We start from the raw sequence: 22,032 nt of genomic DNA, 5'->3' as shown, positions 1-22,032 counted from the left end.
CCTCTGAAGTTTCCCTGTGTTCTTAACCTGGTGGGGTGAACACAGGTGAGCTCAGCGTTGCGGGTATGTCCTCATTACCTTTTGAATAGAAGGGAAGAGTAACTTCCATGCAACTACTTGCCTTGCTTTTGAAATTTCAATCTGATATATAGTTTGCCTTGCTGTGTGCATTGTTGCCTTTGTTTGTCATCCATCATGACAAACATCTTTCCCAGCAAGGCTGTTGCTCAGCCAGTTACTTCTGAGCTCCTTCTGAAGCATGGCTGCTCCAGGGGCAGATCTGTGCTTTCTACTGTTGAGCTTCATAAGGGATCTGTTAGCCCAGTCCTTAAGGTTCTCAAGGAAACAACCCTCTGAACTGAAGCTCTACTCCAGCTGTCTCCACCATTCCAGATGATTTAGCATTGTTTGCTCTTTATGTCTCACCATCCAGGTTCCTGATGAAAATGTTGGGCTTTGTAGGCTCCAGTACTGACCCAGGATTACTTGACATTCAGCTGACAACCAGTAGCTGACTGTCTTTTCAGCTTATTCAGTTAGTTTTCAAACTATGCAAGTCAGTTTATTGAGCCTGCATTTCCTAGGCCTAGAAAGGAGAATGCAGTGGGAGATGGTGCCAAAATTCTTACTAGACAATGTGCATTACATCTACATATTTTCTTTCATTCTTGTAGCCAAATATTTTATCACTGAAGCAATTGTGTTGCTTGATCACGATTTGCCATTGGCAAATTGGTCTCTTATTCAAGAATAACCTTTTTATATGATTAGAAGAACATACAGAATACATACTCCTGTGATTTTTCTGTGGACTCAGCTGAGCCAGATCAGCCTACAGTGCCTTGGGTGCTCCTTACTTTTTTTGACAGAAAATGGTTATAATTTTAGATACTTTTTTTCCCTCGCCTTTTTTTTTTTTCTTCCTAGCAGTAAGATCTCCCCTGATTTACAGTGATCTTTGATAAGCAGCAGCCTTGCAATTGGATCAACCAATTATTTTGGCAATTTAAGGTGTACCTAAGTTCGGTCTCAGGAATTTACATACATCCAACTTCTGTACATTATCCCTAAGCTGTAGTCCAGCTCCTTTCTTGAAAAGGGCAAAGTAGGTCAGGTTGCTGAAAGCATTTTCCAGTTGGAGATTCCACAACCTCTCTATGCAATTTCTTTCATTATTTAATAATCCTCAGTGTGTATGTGGGGAAACCTTTGTAATTGAAATTACCTTCATTGCAACTTTTGACTGTTTTTCCTTGTCCTTTGGATGTACATCACATGCTTCAGGTCCATATCATCTAGTTGAGTCTCTCCAGTATATTGATGTCGTGCTTGTATGAGGAGTCCAAAAGTGGACACAGTACTCCAGTCTTTCCAATGCCAAACAGGAGAAGATAATCACATCCCAAAACTTGCTGGCTACTCCTTTTTATGCAGTCTTGTATACACATGGTTGCAAGGGCACCCTACTGACTCATTTCCAGCTTGTTAATCACTAGTGTGTTTTTTGGAAAGCCGCTTCTTAGCCTCTGAGCCCCCAGCCCATCTTGCTACATGGGGTTACTGAGCTCTGGGTGCAAGAACTTTCCATTTGCCTTGGGCTTTCATGTAGTTCCCGTTTTTCCAGCTGCCTGTTTGGATAGCAGCCCTGCCCTCCAGTGTTTCAGTTGGTGCGTCTTCCTCCCTTGATATTATTCACAAACCTGCTGAGAGGGCCTCCTGTCCCATTGTGTAGGTGTTCAATGAAGACATTGAACATTGTTGCCCAACACTTATCCTTGAAAGACATTGCTGGCAAGTTAATGGCTGTTTCATGTGCTTGAGTACAACTTTGGGAGTGATTTTGTTTGATAGCTTTCTGTGAACTGAGGCTGACTGGCCCAGAGCTCCCTGCGCACTCCAACATGGGCATGGTGGTTGCCTTCTTTGCAGTTTTCAGGCATGTCTCACAGTCGTAGAATCATTAAGGTTGGAAAAGAGCTCTAAGTCAGACTCAAGTATAACTGTTAACCCAGCACTGCCATGTTCACCACTAAACCATGTCCCCAGGTGCCACATCCAGACACTTTTGAATGCTTCCAGAAGTAGTGATTCCACCGTTTTCCTGTGTACCTTGTTCCAATGTTATTGTGACTTACCAAAAAGCATAGAGAGTGGTCTCAGAGCAATCCTGGCCATGGAAACCCTGGGATGTATTTCTTATGTTTTTTTGTAATCCCATATGTTAAATCTGCGTCAATAGTCCTTTCTCCTTTGTTTTGGTTTCATCATTGATTTATGCAACTCTACCCTTGTGGTTACCATTCTCTCTCTTGCTTCAGGTACACCAGCCTGCTTGTCCTGTCTTGTTATTGGATAGTTTATATGCCAACTATCAACTGACTCTAATTACATTGTGTGCTGCTAGTCTCAGTTTATGACAATTCTGTCACTAAACATTCTTTTGAATGCAAATCACAAATTTTGTTATTTCCAAGCTATCTTTTAAATAAAATGCCAAGTCCAAGTAATAATGTGTGATGGAGCAGTTAAAACATGCTATCAGGAGAGTTGCATAAATAATTAGCACAATGTGTGCAAAGGAAACTTTGTTTTGCAATCAGCATTTTACTTTGGGGTCAGTTGAACCACAGATGAAGAGACTTAGTCATATGGCAGAAGTAATGTGCTGTTTGTGGATAACTCTGTTTTCAAATATTCCTATCTGAAAAAAATGACTGTAGGTGGCATCCAGATCAGTAGTAAAACACCTAAATATATGTGTTGGTTTGCAAGTGCAAGTGTGTGTCTCAGTTCTCGTTATAGTCTTTGCAAACCAGGGGAGGATTTGTCTCATCCTGAGATGAAAACCAAGAGGATGATTGTTCCCTGATCAGGCCATACACTGACATCTAAATCTTTGTATCCTGTAATAGGAGTTTGCGTTCAGGTAGACACCTACATTAAGGGTGTGTTAATCTAGTGCTAAAGCCCTGTCAGTCAAAGCCCATATTTCTGTATTCTAACCAAAGTTTTGTAACAAGAGTAAGTACTGTTGATAGAAGCTGCATTTCTTGCAATACTTTTCCCGCGTACGTTTAGAGAATTCATGAAGAGGGGTTGAAGAGAAGGAAAAAAAACCTGCATGGGACGTAATAAGGCCTGATTTCCTAAGTGGTTGCACCTCTTTGACTCTGTGATGATTCATATGAAACTCCTACTGGTCAAGTTTGTGGTTTTGTTTTCTCCTCAACATTCTTGAAATTGCTACTGGGGCACAAACTGTGCCCACTCTACCACCTGACGGAGCTGATAGGAACCTCATCTCTTGAGACTTCTGCCTGTTACATCTGTTTGGAAATTGATAGGCCATCTTAAGATATTTCTAGGGGAAATGCAGGCATTTCATGCCAAAGATAGATGCCTGTAATGGAAAAACTGTTCTTCAAAGCTTCATTTAAGAAGAGGGAAGGAGATCCAGAGGCATTTTTGGGTATTACTCATTTGATCTTAAAACAGGCCTGAGCAGTATCTAGGAGCACATCCACTGTCTTTTCTCTGTTTTTGTCTTCTGTCCATCTCTATTACCAAAGGCCATAGAGTCACAAATTAAAAACCCAACAATAAATAAATAAATAAAAAATCCCTCGGATATTACATAGACTTAGTACTAGGAAACTTTGGGATTGTCTCAGACGGGCAGTTTTTTAGAGAACCATTTCTTCTCCAGTGTGCAGTCTTCCTTTCAGGTACTGCAACACTGTGTGTATTTAAAATTAGAAGTTAAAAACTTGACCAAAGCTAGTACAAGAAGTCTGTGTGAACCTGAAAATGCTACCTCTCCAGTCCAGAATACATTGCTGAGTTTTCTTCATTGCTTAACTTCTGACTTACGTTGCAAATGCTTCTTGTGAATGAAGAGTTGTCAGTGGGATTTCCATTTGGAGTTGTTCCATGAAATCAAGTCAAAATGAAACTTTGCAACAGATTTCATGATCAGAAACTTTGTATGGAACCTACTTTATTGGGTAAGGACTGGTTACTTTTGCTTCTTGAATTGTAAACACCTCAGAAAAGGAGTGAGAAGCTTAAGGTTTACTGTGGTTGTTGGAGTAACTGGGTTTCTCTGTCAGAACTGGTTTTAGCTTCTTTCAGCTTCAAATAATAAAGAAATAAAAGTAGGAATAATGCATTAAGAATGCACCTTTTTATAGTTTGACAAAATTCCCTTTACTTGCGTTTTAGTTGCTCAAAGACAGCAACATGGCAAATAATGAAGTAGTAAAAGTGTCTCCTTTGTCATTAAAAAACCTTCTTTTTTGGGGGGAGTGGGGTGAAATAGGGAGGTAGGGGGAAAAGTTTAATCCAGAGAGATGTATTGTAATTGAAAGTATCAAAGAACTCTTCTCCCTTCTCTCTAGAAGTGTTTTTTGTTTGTACTAAATTTTTTTCAAGGTAGTACTTGCTAATTCAAACCAACATTATCTGTCTTTTCTGCATTGGGTATTCTTTACCTTAAATAATTCAAAACTTCAGATTAAAACTGGAGGAAGTGAAGAAATGTTGTTTCTTCAAGTATACTTTTTTAATGTTGTCGAGTGTCATTACTTAAAATTTCGCTTAGATCTATTCCCGTCCTGGTGTGTAGTACAGGGAATTTTCCAGTGACTGTTTATGAAGGTAGTACCTAAATAGACTTGCAAACTTTGTATATCTTTTTAGGCTTTGGTTTACATGCCTAAAACTTCACAAACTGACTAGGAAATAGAATTTGTATTGTTGTACGGAAAAATGAATGGTCCTTTTTCACTAAACAAAAATAGTTGAAAGACCTAAGATTATCCTTAACTAGATGCTTTTGATGGTTTAAAAGTCATGGTGGTATGGAACAATATCCAGATTTATTATGAGGCACACAGAACTTGCAGAGACAGTCATGCAGTAGTTCAGTGTGTTTGGTGCTTTTTCTTTTGTTTGCCTTTGGGTGGGTTTCAGATAAATCTTTTCACTGGATGGCATGAATTAAGAAATTTAAAATTATTTGCTTTTAAGGTAGAATAGATCTTATTGTCCAGTTCATCGCCGTGTATTTCTGTGACAAAACTGAAAGGTGCCTTCATACAGTAGTAATATGTATCCCCTTCTACACTCTCTTCAAACATCAAATACTGAATTGGACCTCAGTTTACTGGATATGAGAGCTGTTCAGGGGAGGGGGGGGTGGTTTGGGTGGGGTTTTTTGCAATTATTCTGTGGGAAGGTACAATAGCAAAGAGCCAACCATGTAAATGTTTGTTGACCTGTTATAACAGTACCATATTCTGCCTCACAGCAAACATGAGGTCGCCGTCAGAAGAGTCAGTCCCATTACATGAAGAATTTATCTACTGTTGTGGAGCTGCTACCCATGTCTTAAAGTGTGGGCCCTGGAAAGACCTCTCAAAAGATGAAAGTAAAAATCTACCCCGGCTCTTATTCATGATTATTCCCGGTAAGGGTCTTATTGTGTTTAAGTCCAGAAGTGTGTTGATGTTCAGGTTCAGTATGAAATATCTCTCTATTTTAAGTGGTAAATTTTGGCTCATGTGTATCACTAAGATTGCAATGGTGACTTTTTTTGTTACAATCAATTACTACTGTTACTACCGGTACTTGTAACTGTGCCATAAGGTAGTACTGAGAAATTAGGATGTCTCAGTCATTTTCTCAGTGGTGGTGGTTGGCTGGGAGCATTGCAGTTTTTAGTTTGTTTCTTTCCATTGCTCTTCTTCCATTTATATCTTGCATGTTGAAGCGTTACTGCAATGTCAGCTGTGTGCCAACTGAAAAAGGAAAGTTACAGTATTAGAGGAAAAATTCTGGATCCAGTAGTTTTTTATAAGTTGGGTTTTTTTAATAGCAAATGGTTTTTAACTTAGATTTTTGCACTTGAATTTTTATGCTGAGCCACATGAACTCAATGAGCATTGTACAGTTCTATTTAAATGTGACCATCCTAAAGTGAGAGGTCTGAACTTTTGTTTAGCATATGGTAAAATTAATGGAGAAGTCCTAAATTCATTGAGGTCTGCCAGTGAACTGTATGAATTCTGCCTTTAGCAAAAGTAGAGCTCAAGCCTACTCAAGCTCAGATATTGTGACTCCTTCACTGCTTTAGAGTTTGCAGATTTCTAATACTTCCTATGATTTATTTGAATGTATTGGATACTCTGGTTACTTCCCACAGAATGAGTGGTGCCAATAATGACTTTTTTTGATTGTCCACAACATTGGCTCACTTTTGTGGACCCTGTTGCTGTTTATGGGACAGTGTATGGCTTGATCTTTACTTAGTGGTGAAAGTGAGCACGGGTTCAATTTTTCAGGGTTTTTTTTGCAAGGCTTTGGAAGGCCCATGGAATATTTTATGTTAGTTTCTTTGGGCACAATGATTTTATGTACCCTGCCTTCTGAGTTGAATAATAGTGTAACTTCTAACCCAGTGACAGTGAAATTTAAATTCTCTCCTTAACTGAAAAGAAGAAATAAACCTCCTATGATTACCTCTTGTTCCTGTTTTGTTGGAATAACCTTTTAAACCAGATACTGCATAGTGTAATTCTTTGGTAAAAGACTATTTGTAAAAATCCAAATCACCAAACAGTTTTCTGGAGGTACAAGCCTAATTTAATGCTTTTGAATTGCTGCTTTCTTACACTTAGGGCATTTCTGGAAGGCTTAGTTGAACAGCTAAGTTCCTTTTTCCCCCAGGTTCTGGACCTTTCACCTGTCTTCAGGTTGTGGTACTCTTGTGTTTAGGTTGGTAGTAGAGGATGTAACAAGGATAAATCTGTAAAACTAACTTACATCAGTAGAAAGATATGTGGGTGAAGAGCATCCAAGACAAGGTAGCTCTACAAGGCACGTAAATTATTCTGCTCAAAATATACCAATACACACACACTGTATGGTCTCCATATTCATCATAGGGAGCTTTTCATGCGAGAAAATGTAGTGGCAGGGCTACATGGAGCTTATTTCCTGCAGAGCAGTTCTGTGAAGACTGCTTAATAACATCCTATATTAATGATGTAGGTATCCAGAAACAGACATCAGTGAAATATTCAGTGTGCTTTTGTCATGGCCTGCAAGCTTTTGCAAGCAGCTGATTTATGGTTTTGCTCTTATTTCAGAATTATCTTGGTAACAAACTGGAAGTTCTGTCACAATTTAAAATCACAGCAACCACAATAATGCTATCTTCACTTCAGATGCCCAAATTCAGTAGTGAATCAAGTTACTTGAGCTTCTTGCTGTGGCTGGCAGGGAGCTGACTAGAACCTGGCATCACAAAGCCCAGTTTTGCTTCTCATAAATCAAATGTTTGGCTTTTTTCCCTGCCGGTATATGCCTCATTTTTAGCCTTCAAGGGAAGGCTTATCTGCCAACACAAAAAACACAGCCTTAGGAGAACTCCTGACATTGGGTCATCTGGCACCGTGTTTGTGTACCTAAACAGTTAGGGTTCGATAGCATTCCCCTTCGTAGCTTCCCAAGTATGCATTGTGGAGCCCTTCTGGAGTCCAGCAATTTTCACACTCGAAAGGCGTGTATCCCTGGTTGAGACTCTCTATGGAATGAAGGAAAGAGGGGCAAAGGGACAGCTTGGGACAAGTCAAGGGAAGAAACATCCAGACAGGGGCAACTCTGGCTCAGAAAAGGAGAGTATGCACAGCCAAGCGTTGAGTGATCTGAACTGAAGGTGGTTAGTTCTGCTGCATGTGTTATCCTGTTCTGCATATTAAACTGCTCTGGTACAGACTTTTCCAGTCCTAACGAAATTAATGCATATGATTTTGTTAATATGTAGTCATACAAAACTGGGTTGTTTGGGGGCTACTGAAAAGAAAGATGATAAAATTCTCGACCTCTGCTGGAATCGAATTGTTGCCAGACATTTTAGAATAAATCCTGTATATTTATTTTCTTTCTGCGTTTTAGTCATGTTCGTTGGAATGGGGAGGATTTCTCTCTGGTCTGACTTACTTTTTTAAAAAAGAGGGGAGAGAGAGAAAGCTAACTCCAAACATTTTTCTGCTCAGAAATCAATGGCAAAATTCCCATTGACTTTAATGAGGCAGGATTCTGTCTCCTGAGGACTGACAGCTTGCTGTGCTTGAAGGGGTTGGAATACAGAACATGCAGCAGAGTTCAATCTCATTTAACTGCAACAAGCTAATGTTGTTTTATTAATGGCAGTCTGTGTGAACTTAAAATTTAAATAAAGTTTTACTTTATTAGTTGAAACATTTAATATGCCCTTTTTTGTTCTATCACATTTTTTCCTTATGTAAGCAAAACCTCTGTATAGGAGTAATAATGTGTCCACTAAAGTAATTACTGTGTGTAAGGTCCAAATTTTCCTCAGTCCAGAATATATGTGTACACTTGTTTACCTTTCTTATTATGAATTCTTCTCTGTTAAAATTGATGAGATTTATTCATGAGAGTAACATTAAATGTAACATTTAATGAGCATAACATTAAAGGATCAGGTCCATCGTTTTCTGGAAATGTAGGCGTTATGGAAAGGACAGAAATTAACTGGTTTTCCTCTTGTGTTCTAAAGGTCTGTTTTCCCCCTTTGCAGTGTTTGTTTAGTGTAAAATTAGCAGTGAAGTACAAAATCTACTACAGCAATATTTAACATTGCTTGTGTTCATTGAAAACCAGAATCCACAAAGTGTAATGGAATATTTTGTTACTGTTTTAAGAGTATCTGTCTATTTATGTCTGTATATTTATGAAACATTTAACCTTGTAAATAAATACTGTACAAATTTTAAAACCACTGTGCTGTTTAGTTCATGATGTTTTGCTTTTCGTCAAAGTTTTTCTTGCATTTCATTGCAGGAGTGCATTGGAATACCTTCATTCCAGACTTCCTAATTTGTGTTACCATTGCTGTAAAAACAAAGCAATTTTGCTATTTTCACTCTTGTGCTTGGGAAGCTTAGTTCACAGTTGATATTGTGTAATGTAAATAACATTCTTTGTGGTAAAGCATGTGACACAAGTTTCATTCATTAATATACAGAAATAATTTCAGAATCTGGTTCTTTGGCCTGCATGCAGAGTATTCCCTATGCTTGCCAAGTCTCTTGATCTGCCTGCTTTCAGTTGGATTGCTGCTGGGTTATTGGATCATCTTATTGTTTTATCAATTCATGTGGTGACTTGGTGACGTTTAAGGGCTATGAGGACTTAACCCAACATTTTTGTTAAAATATAAAAATTTTATCTCCTGAGTCAAGAATTGCTTATACACAACAGAAGGTGAGGACTTGGATGCTCATCTTTTCATCTTCTCCTAGGAGTAGTTACATCAATTTACATCAACAACACTGTTTCACTTGAGGACTACTTAGCTATTTTTCAGCAGTGAAAACAGTGCAAACAATTTGCTTGGATTATGACAAGCCTTTAATGTGTTCTCCCTTGAGATGAGACATCCTGATAGATTTAAAGTCTTTGAAGTTCTATTTTTGACTGTAATACAGGGACTTGAAAAGCTTTCAGTACATTATCTGGCTTTGTCTTCACCTGCTGTTTTGTTATTTAACAGTCATCACCCTCAATATTTGCATAAGAAAAGTTAGAATCGCTATATAATAATACTTTACAATAAAACTAATTGTACAGCCCTAAAGCTTAGTTCCTTTGTGTTTTGTTTTTTTGGCTCCCACTAAACCAGCTTTTTGAAAGTTATTAATCATTTACTCTGCTCAGCAGTTACTGGAATGAATGGTTCTTCAGAGGTCTTCTGTCACCACTGAGACCAAGGGGTTTGCTTAATATTAAAAGAATCTGTTTCCTCATTCTACAAACTGTGTAAAGTATGTTTACTCCAATTTCTCTTCAGTTTTGTTTTACAATGGGCTTCGATTTTTACAAAATTCATGTGATTAAATGGGCTTGTTGGTATGTAATCTGTGTGTTATAACTGTTTGTCTGCAACTGAGTTGGACTTTCGATATCGGCAGATGAGTTTGCAGTGTGTAGCTTCTGGCAACCTTAGCCAGGATGTAATCCAGAACCCTATATGGAATCTTGGCATTTAACGTGGATGGATCAGAACTGTTTATGTGAAGCAAAATCTGGTTTTGGAGTCAAGACCACTGAGTTACTCAAGGAAGATACTTTATCTTCTCAGACACTGCTTTCTAAGTTGGCAGCCAGGGTCTCCTCTGCTAGGACACAGCAGTGTTCAGAATTTGCCTTTGAAACTGGAGGAAAGGGGAATGTTGCTGGCAATGGACAGCCAGGTTAAGAGGAAAGATGACTTCTCACCTCCTGGGCAAGGGGACTTCTTAGTTCTGGGTCATGTATGCTTTGTGTTTACAGTCATTGAACGAGCTCCAGCGACAACTCTGTGAACAAAGTTGAGAACCTGTTCTGTCTGAATGCTTTAGGCAGTAAAAGTTGCTTTTTTCCTCCTTTGGTTTTGTGATTTGAGTTTTTCTTAAATGAATAGTACCAGAACATCAACAGTAGGAAAAAATGTCTGTCCTCATCTGTTACCTCTGCAGTTTTGTCACTGTCATCATGATTATGAGAGCTTTCATGTGGTTTGGGTTTTTTGGGGGGTTTTTTTGTTTTTTTGTTTGCTTTTTTGCTTGGTGTTTCATTGGTGTGGTTTTTTTGGGGGGTCAGGCTGAGCCCTTGTCACTTGGTGCAGAAAGGGACTCTAAGGCCTGATTTTACCCAACCTAATAGTAAACACCTAATTAAGATGATAAAGTGAGTAGTATAAATTTCTGGGTAGTTTGTAGAACCAGTAGGTAGGGATGGGTACAGCCATGAGCATTTCTACCTGCTGAGGGTTTGAGTTGCCCTGGGATGTTGTGAAGTCTCCAGCTCTGGAGATAATCAAAACTTGACTGTGTGCAAACCTGGGCAACCTGCTCTGACTCTGCGTGAGCAGGGGTTGACCTACAAGATCTTGGGTGATCCCTTCCAAATGCAGTGATCCTGCAAACGTGACCCGTGGACTCGCCATCCAAGCTCCTTGTCCATGTGTTGGATCTGATCTGGACTGATTTGGGGTACCTTTAAAAGGCAGTAAAGATAGGTCTATGGATAATCTTATATAAGTACTTGATTAGAATTAGCTGCCCTTTCAAAAGCTGTAGATTGCCTTCACAGCCACACTGCACAGTGAGGGTCTTAATGCTGAAATTGGGTTTGTTAAGTGCTAAGAATCAAATTAAAAATTGTAAGGAACAAAGTATGGGACTTAAACACAGTATGGACAGAGTATACCAGAAGAGGGAGCTGTTTTAAAGATTAGAAAAATAGTGGGTTTTGGCAAACTTATTTCTGTAATAGCCGGTTATACCATGTACGTACAGGTTTCAGGCTCTCATCTCAATGCACGGGTAAGCACTGACTGTTTCTCTACTTTGTGTATCAGAAAAAAAATTAGTACTTTAATTAGACTGTGTGACAGTGATTAATCAGCTATGTTGGTTGTTGGGGATCATAAAAATGCCTTTTACTTGCATTAGGAGGAGTGAGATAAAGGAAGTCCAATTTGAGTGGAGAATATAAGAATTGGGAGTGCTGGGGCTTCTGTTCCCAGCTTTTTCACTGGATTGCTTTTCAGTGGATAGTCATCCTCACAAATTGTGTCCCAAACGATCAAACAAATCTTCATTCACTTTTGCAACATTTATATTTATACAATTACCCAAGGTAGCATTCACTTACAATCAGCTAATACTAAGTAAATAAATTAATAGTAAAGCACAGTTACATAGAGTGAGGCAACAAATACTTCCTCTCTTGAAATGTTTAAATCATTGGCCAGCTCCATGGGCAGCTCCACTCTTACTTACTGTGAGAAATTCTTCTGCCAGGGCATATATCACCTTCTAGTGTACAGCCCTAAATACCCAAAGGACATTAAGGAAAATAACTCATCACATAAAAATACTTCTTGTTTTAAAGGAATCATTCATTTAACTTTGGATTTTGGAGGTTTGAATGCTTCTAAGTGAAAGTCATAAATGTAACTGCTTTAGTTACAATAAGTGTAGTACTAATGTTGAAATAAGCTCTATAAGACCCCTTTTTTCACACTGACTTACACTTTATTTTGCTTAATCCTGTATCACATAGTTCTGATGACCTAAAGCTGAGGCTGAAAAGCTTTTTCCTATGTGGATGTATGTTTTCCATCATATTAACATTGTGCAATGTGTGTTTATCTTCACATACCTCTACTAGTGTGAGATACAAGAAGTTTCATGAGTTCTACTACGTTTGCATACTTTGACCATATCATCCCAAGGGGAGCAGTGCTACTATTGTCCATCCTCAGCTGAAGCAATGGAGCAGAGAAAAAGGGAAATTTGGGTTCTCAAAAGTAAAGATGGTGTTATGTAACACACTTGGTCCAGGGAATCAACTTATAAATCTTGTTTGATTGGAGTCTTGGCTCCTTTGACAAGGCATGTGGAGGATTATGGAGCTCAGAATGGCATCTAGTCCAGCTGGCACACTTGAGTCACATGTGGCTAATCAGCAGGAACTAAAAAAGTCTAAATTTTGCACCTAAAATCCTGGTTATATGCTGTTCATATCCAAACAGCTAAGCAGAACTCCTTCTGTGTGTGCACAGATACTCACTCTATTTATTTAAGAAAGATTTCTCTTTTACGTATTGGATTAGCAGCAGCATTCATCTGTTCTGTGGGACTTCCAGTGCTTGAAATTAAACTGAAAATACTATACTTGAGCAGAGTTATTCACTGTAAAACATCCTGCCTGACTTCATGGAGAGGATGGCAGTGAATCTGCAGCCTTTTCCTTGAGAGAGGAAGAGAAATGCTGTGCTCTTTATCATGACCTCACCTGCAGGACAGGAATTGAAGCAACCTGGGGCTTTGAATGTATTACTTGCCTGCTGGGCTGCTCAGGAAAGCTAGATGCTGTTCCTAAAATTTTCAAGGGTGTCTTTCACTGTATCCCACCTGTCTGTGTTATGACTGTATGGGATCAGCATCATGTAATAGCAGTTTTCCTGGAAAGTCTCTACCATTCCCTGTTTTTTTATTTACTTAAGTAGTTGAACCTCTGTTTGGATGTGGGCAGCCTGTGAAGGGACTGGGTAGCAGGATTGGGCCATTCATAGAGCTCTTGCCTTCAGACAGCTCTTAGAACCGTGAAGTTGGGTATAAAGCAGATGGTCCGGAGTCTGAAGTAGTGTGGAAGTTAGAAACTGTTTCTAGAGTGTATATTAAGAGTGACTTGATATTGAAAATCTAAGAGATTAGTGCTTGAAGCACTTAAAAAACTTCCTAAGGCCATTATTTCACAATCCAAACTGTTTGTCAACAATGCTGGCATAAGGTATTCCTGTTCCCACCACACTGTGCCATTCCATCCCTCAGTTATGCCAGAACAATAGCTTGAGAGATCATGCTGTGAATTAAATAAATACATAAATTTATTTCTGGGGTCTTTCTACAGCTGGAACAGTTTCCTGGAGCAGGGCCCCACAGAGTTGTGCCAGAGTAATTCAGGGGCTGGTGAGCCTTGGTGGGAGGGTGGGAACGACAGTCAAGGGAGAAGGTGGGAGTTCCTTCAGCTGGACTTGCCACAGAACTTTCTGTTGATAAATTACGGTGTCAGTCCACAACATGAAGCGTGTACACGTGGGTTCACATGCTCTGTCTGAAGACTGCTCTGAAAGGAGCTGGTACCCCACCAGCCTCACCAGGTGGTAGTGATTCGCTGAGAATGCCTCTCCCTCAGGGCTTCTGCTTTTGTTTACACTGCAGCTCCAGATGAAGCTGCCAACTCTTTGCATTTGACCCCGAGTTCTCAGATTCTGACATGGAGAATTTGTATTTTACATTTCTTTGTTTTTATTTTTTTCCTGAATAAAAAAGATTTGGCAATGGGAAAGGAGCTTTCCTACTCTCCAGTAACTGGTATATGTTATACAAAAGCAATCAATGAGAACGGACTGTGCTGTAGGGTTAAAAGTTCGTGTAGTATAGCAAAGCAGGTAGAAAGGTTTATGTAGAGTAAAATAACATGTTTTCCCCTTTCCCTATACAGGTAGTCTTACCAGCAGATAAGGAAGTAAGAGCACAGTTTTGATTTCAGTGAGACATAAACACAGCAGAACATTTTATTCTTATACTTGCATGGGATGTGTATCACCAAATTTGGTATATTCACACCTTGAACAGGAGCAAAAGCATATATACACACACACAAAAATACCCCAAACACAAAAACTACCCAACTCTATCTTCCTGATATTCCCAAATAGTCATCAGCTATGATATTTCCGCTTCTGTCAGCTTTTCTAGCCATTTCTTTAGTACCAATATTCATAACTTGATTATGAGATCAGTCTTGTGTTCAGCTGACCATATATTTTCTGAGATGGCAATGTGTATAAGGCACTGTAAGCTGGTGGAGCTCAGTGACTAGCAATACTTTAACTTTCATGCATAGATTACTTGGTCTATTTCTTATTTATAAAATGGGAATAAATACAAAATGGCCCTCCCCTTTATTTACTGAGCTAAATAGTTTGACTTCCTGGGAACATTATTTGCAGATAAAACTAATTTGTCTGTACCTATTTGATTTCTACTTTTAACCCCCTTAAAACTTGGAATACCTCAGTCAATTTTCTCCAATTTTTTTCTGAGACACATGGGACTCAAAATGATACCAAAATGCATTTGACTGGAAAACATACATGCTGGTAAAGTACCCCCTGAAGGAAAGGTGTGTGTCATACCCCGTATTATATATTAAAAATTCAATTCTTAGGACACTGTTCTCCATTTTTTTTGTTGCTTATGGACTACTTGTTTGTGGCTAATATTTTAAAATATGCTGACAGTTGAGCTTTGTTTACTGGGTCAGCCCACCAGCTTCCATTGTCTTTAGAGAAGAAAAAAACATAATCTTTCATTAAAAATAAAAACTTCCTCATGCAAAGAGGGGCCTGTTTGTCAGATCTAGGCTTGAAATGTGCCACTTTTGTTAATTTCCCAGTGCTCCAGAAGTACCTCTGATGGGGGCTTGGCACAGCTGAGCTTGTTAAGCTTGAGAAGGCAGAGTAATGACAGGATGGTTGAACATCCAGCTGTGCTTGACAGTGTTTCCCTCCACTAAATCTGGGTGGCAGATGTGACTTACTGAAGTGACTTACTGAAATTTCTCAATCCGCAGTCTTCTCCCAGTGTCCTCTCCCTGCTAATGAGGCGTTTTCAGCATGGATCCTTCCTGCCTGGCTGGAAGCAACATCAGAGGAGGAAGTGATCCCTCTCCTGCAGCATGCAGTGGCTTGAGTTGGCCAGAGTTATGGGAAAGTTGTGTTCTAGGGTATTTTGCTTGATTTGACAATTTAAAAAAGGATCTGTTTCTCTTCATGGGGTGTCTGAGGCAGAAGGGAAGAAGAAATTACTTACTGAGGACCTACCTATGAAGGAAATCCTTTGTTTCCATGTGCATCATGTACAAATAATGCAGTTAAAATGTTTAAAGCTACAGCAGCATGTACTGTGCTTCCTTCCTGGGAGCTGCTACCATAAATACCTGAGCTGATATGGATTTGCCTTGATATTAAACATTTTGACTTAGTTATATCTGATAATAATGAAAAATAAAAATTCTCTTCAAGTTAACAGAAGGCCTCATTTCTGTTCTGCTGGTAAATCTTATCGATCACTGAATCTGTATTAGAAATAAATGTGACCCATTATGTTCAATATCTGGATTACAGAAAACAGTAGAACCAAAAATTAAGTCATAGCTCTTGCTCTTGTTTTCCTGTTATGGACATGATGGAAAAATTTTGATCATTGTCCTGATTTCCATTTTTGAAAACAATTCTTGGTTATTCATGATGGATTTAAAATCTCCCATAGGAATAAGTAACTGCCCTTCACCTTTAAATTTTAGGTATTTTTTATCTCGTATCACAGCCTTCTCTTAAGAGGCAGAAACTCTTCATAATAGACCTCAAATGACTAAACAAATATGCTTGGGAAGTGACTTGGGTTTTGTGTTTTCCTGAATAAAGTGTTTCAGTTGAAGTTTCCATGGAGCATCTACTTAGGACTAGTACTAATACCCCAACTATAAGGCTTTTTTCTTCAATCAGAAATGCAGTGGTGTCAATGCAAAGAATTTTTTCCTAAGGATGTGGATTGGTAAATGTTGGTTTATCCACCTGCAGAACAGTCTGTTCTTTTATCTTGCATTTCTGAAGACTGACAAAAATGCAAATGCAAAATTCATTTGCAAAATCACCTTAGACTGTTGTTTTCAAGTGTGACGTTCTGTTCACTCTTGATAACACAAAAAACGCAGAAACACATTTTCAGTCTTCTTTTCTAAAATTAGCTGTCTTGGTGTTCTGTGTTGATATTTGTTTCCTATCTGTTGCTATCTTTATAAAACAAACCAAACAAACCCCAAAGCCCCCAAACCTATGCTTTTTTTTTTTGTAATTATTATCAGTGGTACAGCATAGGAAAATCTCTGATACATATTTGAAAATGTTCTTTCTGTTGCCTTTTGAGTGTATTGTTTCCTTCTCCTTGCATATTATTCAAAAGTGATCACATCTGCAGAGCTGTGTATCGGCACAAAACAAAAAATTTGTGGTTATCTTGGGTTTGAATTATTTATTTTTCTTTCCTTTGTCTTTTTCCTGCCACTGTTGTCTCATCAGGGTTGTGTTATTCAGATGTTTCATAGGCATTCCTGTGAACCCATTTGACATCAAGTCTCGTGTTCCTCTTTGTGCACTTCCTTTGTGCTCCCTCTTTATTTCAGAAGGAGGTTTGCTTTCTACTGGTCCTGTTCTGCTTCAGTCCGTGAAGCTGGCTGAAAAATTCCCACTGGGAATTCTAGACCCAGTGTAGAACTTGCAGTAGCCTCTCTGCCAGCATCAGTTGGTTCTAGGATGGATTGGATCAGACCAACCATCTCTGGGATGTTAAAAGTACTTATATCTGTCTTCATCTGCCTACGGAGAGGTTTAAGAGACTGTGTATGTGTAGGTGTGTACTAGGAGGTCTAATTAAATGTTTTAATTTTTCTTTTGCTGTGGACAAAGTAGAACAAAAATTATTTAGTTGTAAGCACTAGAAAATCCTGGATTCTACCTTTGAAAAATGTGAAAAAATGGCTATTCTATTAGGAACTCAATTATTTTAGTTTTGTATCTTGATCTTAACTTCCTTCCAAGAAATATTAGTTTACAAACATATAAAAAAATAAAATCTAGGCTTTTTTTTTTATTTATTTATGTACCTACTTTGCTTGAGGCATTAGAGGTAACTATTGAAATACATCTGTGAACTTTATAGCCTGTGCAATATCGCTTAATCACAAAGTCCAGTAGGTTTGCAGTGGGTGAAATCAATATTTTGGACTTCATGTTTTGTCTGCCTGGATACATGCTGTTAATCGTTCCTGTGAGAAAACAAGCATGTACTGTCACAGTTTTTAGCTGGGAATTCTTATTCTCAGGCTTCAGGCACAATTGTCACTTGGGCAAAACCAGCTGTGTTAGGTTAATTCAGGTTTATCAGGCTGTCTGTGGGATTTCTTTAGAGGTAAATGGACTCACATTTATCCTAAAGGTGGAACAGCATTAGAGAACAGCAGGAAAGCTTATTGGCTTTGCAAAATGTGTATAAAGAATGTGTATTATAAAATCCTATATGTAATATAGGATTTATAGCTATATGAAACTAATAAAAGTATGTGTTATATATGTATATATAGGGAAAAAATGTGAAATGTTCTTGAAAAACCTTTCTAATAAGCTGTGTTACAAACAGCTGGCTGGATCCTTCTGAGATTCCCTATTTTCATAATCCAAGCAAATATATTAAGGTGCTTTCCAGCCACATTCACAATTCCAGAGTTAAGAGAGGATCAAACGGAGCTTTCACATGTGTTTCTGTACAACATCCTTGCAATTGTTTGCTCCTTTGCTGATGCTGCTCCTCTAGTGTAGGGACTATTAGTGGATGCAGGACCAAGAATGCCAGTCCCCTAGACGTGCAAACAGGTGAAAGCTTAATTGCTGTGAGTTTATGATGGTCATTCAGATGTTATTTGACAGGTTTTATTTGGAATCCCTTGACCCTGCATGTCAGGGAAACCTGTGTGTTGCCTTTTAAGGGCTGATCATCAGCCACGGTGTCAGATTCTGCTGTTTTCTCCCAAGTGTGAGAACATCATTGTGTTTTTTACATGCTCCATTTAAATCCTTCTGACATCTGTATGGGCTGCTTTCCATTCATTAACATAGGGGAGTTGCATCTTCTTCCATGGTGGCTGGTCAGATGCCAAAGGCAGATTAAGTTTCCTTGAGCAAGGAACTTGTCATTTAGGCTCTTCGAGCTGGAGCTGGGAGCTTTGGCAGCTCTGAGAAGAGGCAGTGAGAATCATTGCCACAAAAATGATTTTTGTGTGGTCCTGCTGTGCACCCCTGGATTTCAAGTTTGATTTATGGCTGCTCTTTTTTTTTCTTTTTAAAAGTCTGCATTCATTTTTTCTTGCAGGAGATTATAATGTAAATACTGCATCATACACATTTAACTCTGAAACTGTGCATTATTTCTAAAATTAAACACATGGTAATTGCTGGCATATTTTCCAATTCCTCAGAGTTCTCTGTAAACCCACTGCTGGCTGTGTATTTCCCTTCTTGTATTCATGTAGCTGCCTTTATTCTTTATGGTCCTGTTGAGGTCCCAGAGCAGGCAGAAAGCAACTGCTGGAAAGCATATAAAGCACCACGGCTGAATGCCAGCTAGTGCTCCCACAGGTGGCCAGGCTTCTGGAGACACAACTGGAAACACTGGGGAACATCTCACAGGACAGTGCATGGAACCCAATAGCTTGTTTCCAAACAAGGTTTGAGATGACTTAGCTACACGTAAATTTCTTCTCCTTCACTCCCCTCCACTCTTGCCTTTTACTGTACACTACTCAAATAAATCTTTTTCAATTCAGCCATCCCTTCCAGAACTGCTAAGAATTATTTTAATTTTATGTTTTAGTCTAAATTTCTTTTCAGTAAGCTGTATATATTTTTGACCTATGCCTTTCTGGACAGAAGACTTTTCTGTCATGGTTTGGTGTATATCGGAAACATTTTTGCATGTAGTGTTCTCTTAATTATAATTTTCCTTTTACATGAATATTTTCTGTTGCTGAAGAATTAAAAATGCTTGAAAATTTGTAAGCTGTCATAAACAGTCATTGCTTATGAGCAGTAGCTGTAGTCTGTGACTTTTTAAATGGACATGTTTGCCATTCAGAATTAAACTGATTGAATTGCAGTGATGGCATACCATATATAACTTTGAACTTACCAAGTCTGAGTAACTTCTTTTTTGGAAGTGCAGCATCTCAAATATTAGTATGTATTTCATTTAAAACAGGCCAAGTTTGACTTTATGATGTGTTATATAGGAAATCCTGTGAAATCAGGATAAAGGTTATTCTTTAGCAGTGATACCCTGGGGTAGATACTCAGTTTGTACAAGTTGTTCTTTCTCTGCTTCTAGCTGTCTTCATAAGAAGGAAGCAGATGGCATTTAAAATCCTGATTTGATGGAAAAAGTATTAACAAGAATGTGTGTGAAAGTGAAGGGTAGGAAAATGCATATTTATAAGTAATATTCATATTTTTAATTACATGGATAATTAAAGAATAGTAGTTCCAGTTTTTGAAAGCTTATATCTGCAGTATATAAAAGTGGACAATATTTACCTTTTACTATAGCTCAAGGTTAAACCTCTGCACTCAATTGTTCTGTGTTAGCTTGGGTGAAACAGATTGGAAAGGGAACAAGTAGATTCCTGTCTTCAAATTAAAAATGGAAAGACTGAGCTTAGTGTAGAATAACTGGGTGACGTGTTGTGTGCTACAGAGAAGAACAGGCAGGAGTCCCTTGGCTATTGCACCTTATGAGTACACCAAATAAAGTGCCCCCACTGTTCTGATTCACTGTATAAATTGTCCATTTGACGTACTCTTCCCATGAAATGCTTATAAATATTCTGCAAATTAAGCAAATGCTCAGTGTATTGTAGTTTTGTGTCTTCTTCTGTTAGGGTCACCATTTACAGCTGTTGTTTAAAAGACTCCTGAAACAACATAAATGCAGTTGAAAATTAAGCACAGTTGAGAGTAACTGCTTACAATGTGCTTCTTGGTTCAGATGACTGCAACTTGAGATCTGCTGGCGTGCATGAATGATTCAGCTGCCCTGAGGTGCCTAGGGATTGATGTGGTATTCAAATAACTGGAGTAACCTTCAAATCATGGAGGTTAACACTGAATTTACTTATGGTTTCCATTTTTTGACACTTGGTTGCTGAGTGATAGAGCATAGGCAGTTTTGGTTTGATGTACTGGGAAATAGGTAAAATGCTCAAATGAGCACTGTGTTGCCTGGGCACCTTTGTGATTAACCTTGTCTATAAAATAAAATAATTTAATTGAGCACATTTCAGTCGCAGTAGATGAGCCCAAAATATTATTGATCACAGACTGTTGTGCATATGGAACCCCAGTTATTTCCATGAGCTCTTACTATTATTCCGTTGTATGAAAAGAATCTTTATCTGATCAGGGTTTTTTTGTTTGTTCCCCTTTAAAGTATTTTGACAGATAGCAGCTCAAGTAAAAACATATAAAATTACTTTACAGAAATGTGAGATAAACATTCTCCACTTACAAATATTGTAGATGCCAGCTTTCAAGAGCAAGGGCTGTTGATCTGCATTTACTTAAGTTAGTGCAAGTCTGCAATAACTCCACTGGAATTGCAAGTTCAATAAAGAATAAATTTATAGCTGCTTTACATGTGGTGATTTCTCTATAGAAATCTTTACTGTTAAAATTCGTGTTGGTTTTCCTTTCTGCTTATGCCAGCAGTTCTCATTCATACCTCTTCAAGGCATTTTAAAGTGCCAGTAGCAATTCTAACATCTCAGACCTCTCAGAATGTCTTTTAACATGAGCACATGATCATGAGGAGTGCAGAAATGGCATTTCTTTTGCATTTATGGATTTTTGTTTTTACCTGCCTAAAATACACATTATATTTATCACAGGATAAAAATCCCCTTTCCCTCAAAGAAATATTTGTGTCTTGAGCTTTGTATAGTATTTGATGCAGAGCCTCACTGTCCTTAAGCTGTTCTTACTTGATTGCTCCTCAGTTGGTGGCCAAATCCTGAGATTTTATGCATTAGGTTCACCTGGCTGATGATGGGAAAGAGCAACAAAATGTCTAAGACAGCTGCTGTCATTTCTTCTCCTTTCCTTGTTCTGCATTATTAAAGGAGAGAAAAATGTAAAGGAAAAAGGCTCTGATAGAGAATAATGTTGTGACTCCTTGATCTCAAAATTCCTAATTGCATTATATTTCAGGACAAAGCATAGTGCCAAAATATTGTGATCATTTGTACTACAAAAGACACAATTTATTTTGGAGTGTTGCTACTTTTATCTTCAACCTTGCTGAAAGACGTATGTCCTCTGTGTAACATCAATCCAAGGAACTTGACAGATGATGTCTAGATTTTATTTTACTCTCTCTGGGGCCCTCTGTGTTATATATTTTTACGTATGAAAGCGTGATACAGTTGTATGGATGTGTGACCCTTGTGGATTTTAAGTTGTTTTTCTGGAAATCAGATTACAAAAATTAGATCATGCATTCTGGAGTTTATATAATGCAACAATTTTATTTTTTTTTAATTCTCCTTTAATGTCAAGCTTGCAAATAGATGCTTAGAAATATGTAGTAACTGATACTGGGGTTTGGTGGTTTCTTTTCTCCCTCCAAAGCTGTGTACAACGTTGTAAAAAGCTGTAAAAACAACGTTGTTGTAAGATGGGTAGTTTTATTAAGGTTTAAAAACCATCAGAGACTCTTTTTACATGTAAGTGAGGGGTGAAACATGTGAGATACACGACCTAGAGTGGAAGGCTTCCCTCCTGTGCCC

The 22,032-nt window shown here is 38.4% G+C and overlaps 1 protein-coding gene across 3 annotated transcripts in view; it reads left to right on the top strand.

Moving 5' to 3' along the window:
* The window catches only part of LDAH (lipid droplet associated hydrolase), a 117,958-nt gene that overhangs the window by 8,730 nt on the left and 87,196 nt on the right, over positions 1-22,032 (top strand). For all 3 annotated transcript variants that reach the window (XM_027710190.2, XM_039378718.1, XM_027710189.2), the window contains exon 2: positions 5,309-5,467. In XM_027710190.2, coding sequence (XP_027565991.1) covers positions 5,314-5,467 — 154 coding nt within the window. In that variant the 5' untranslated portion in view covers positions 5,309-5,313. The remainder of the gene's footprint in view (positions 1-5,308; positions 5,468-22,032) is intronic.

Source organism: Pipra filicauda, unplaced genomic scaffold (genome assembly GCF_003945595.2).
Source record: "Pipra filicauda isolate LSUMZ 115617 unplaced genomic scaffold, ASM394559v2 scaffold144_size1929842_pilon, whole genome shotgun sequence".
NCBI classification, from domain to species: domain Eukaryota; kingdom Metazoa; phylum Chordata; class Aves; order Passeriformes; family Pipridae; genus Pipra; species Pipra filicauda.
The sequence above is the reverse complement of the archived record's forward strand: the minus strand, read 5'-3'. Positions and strand labels throughout refer to the sequence as shown.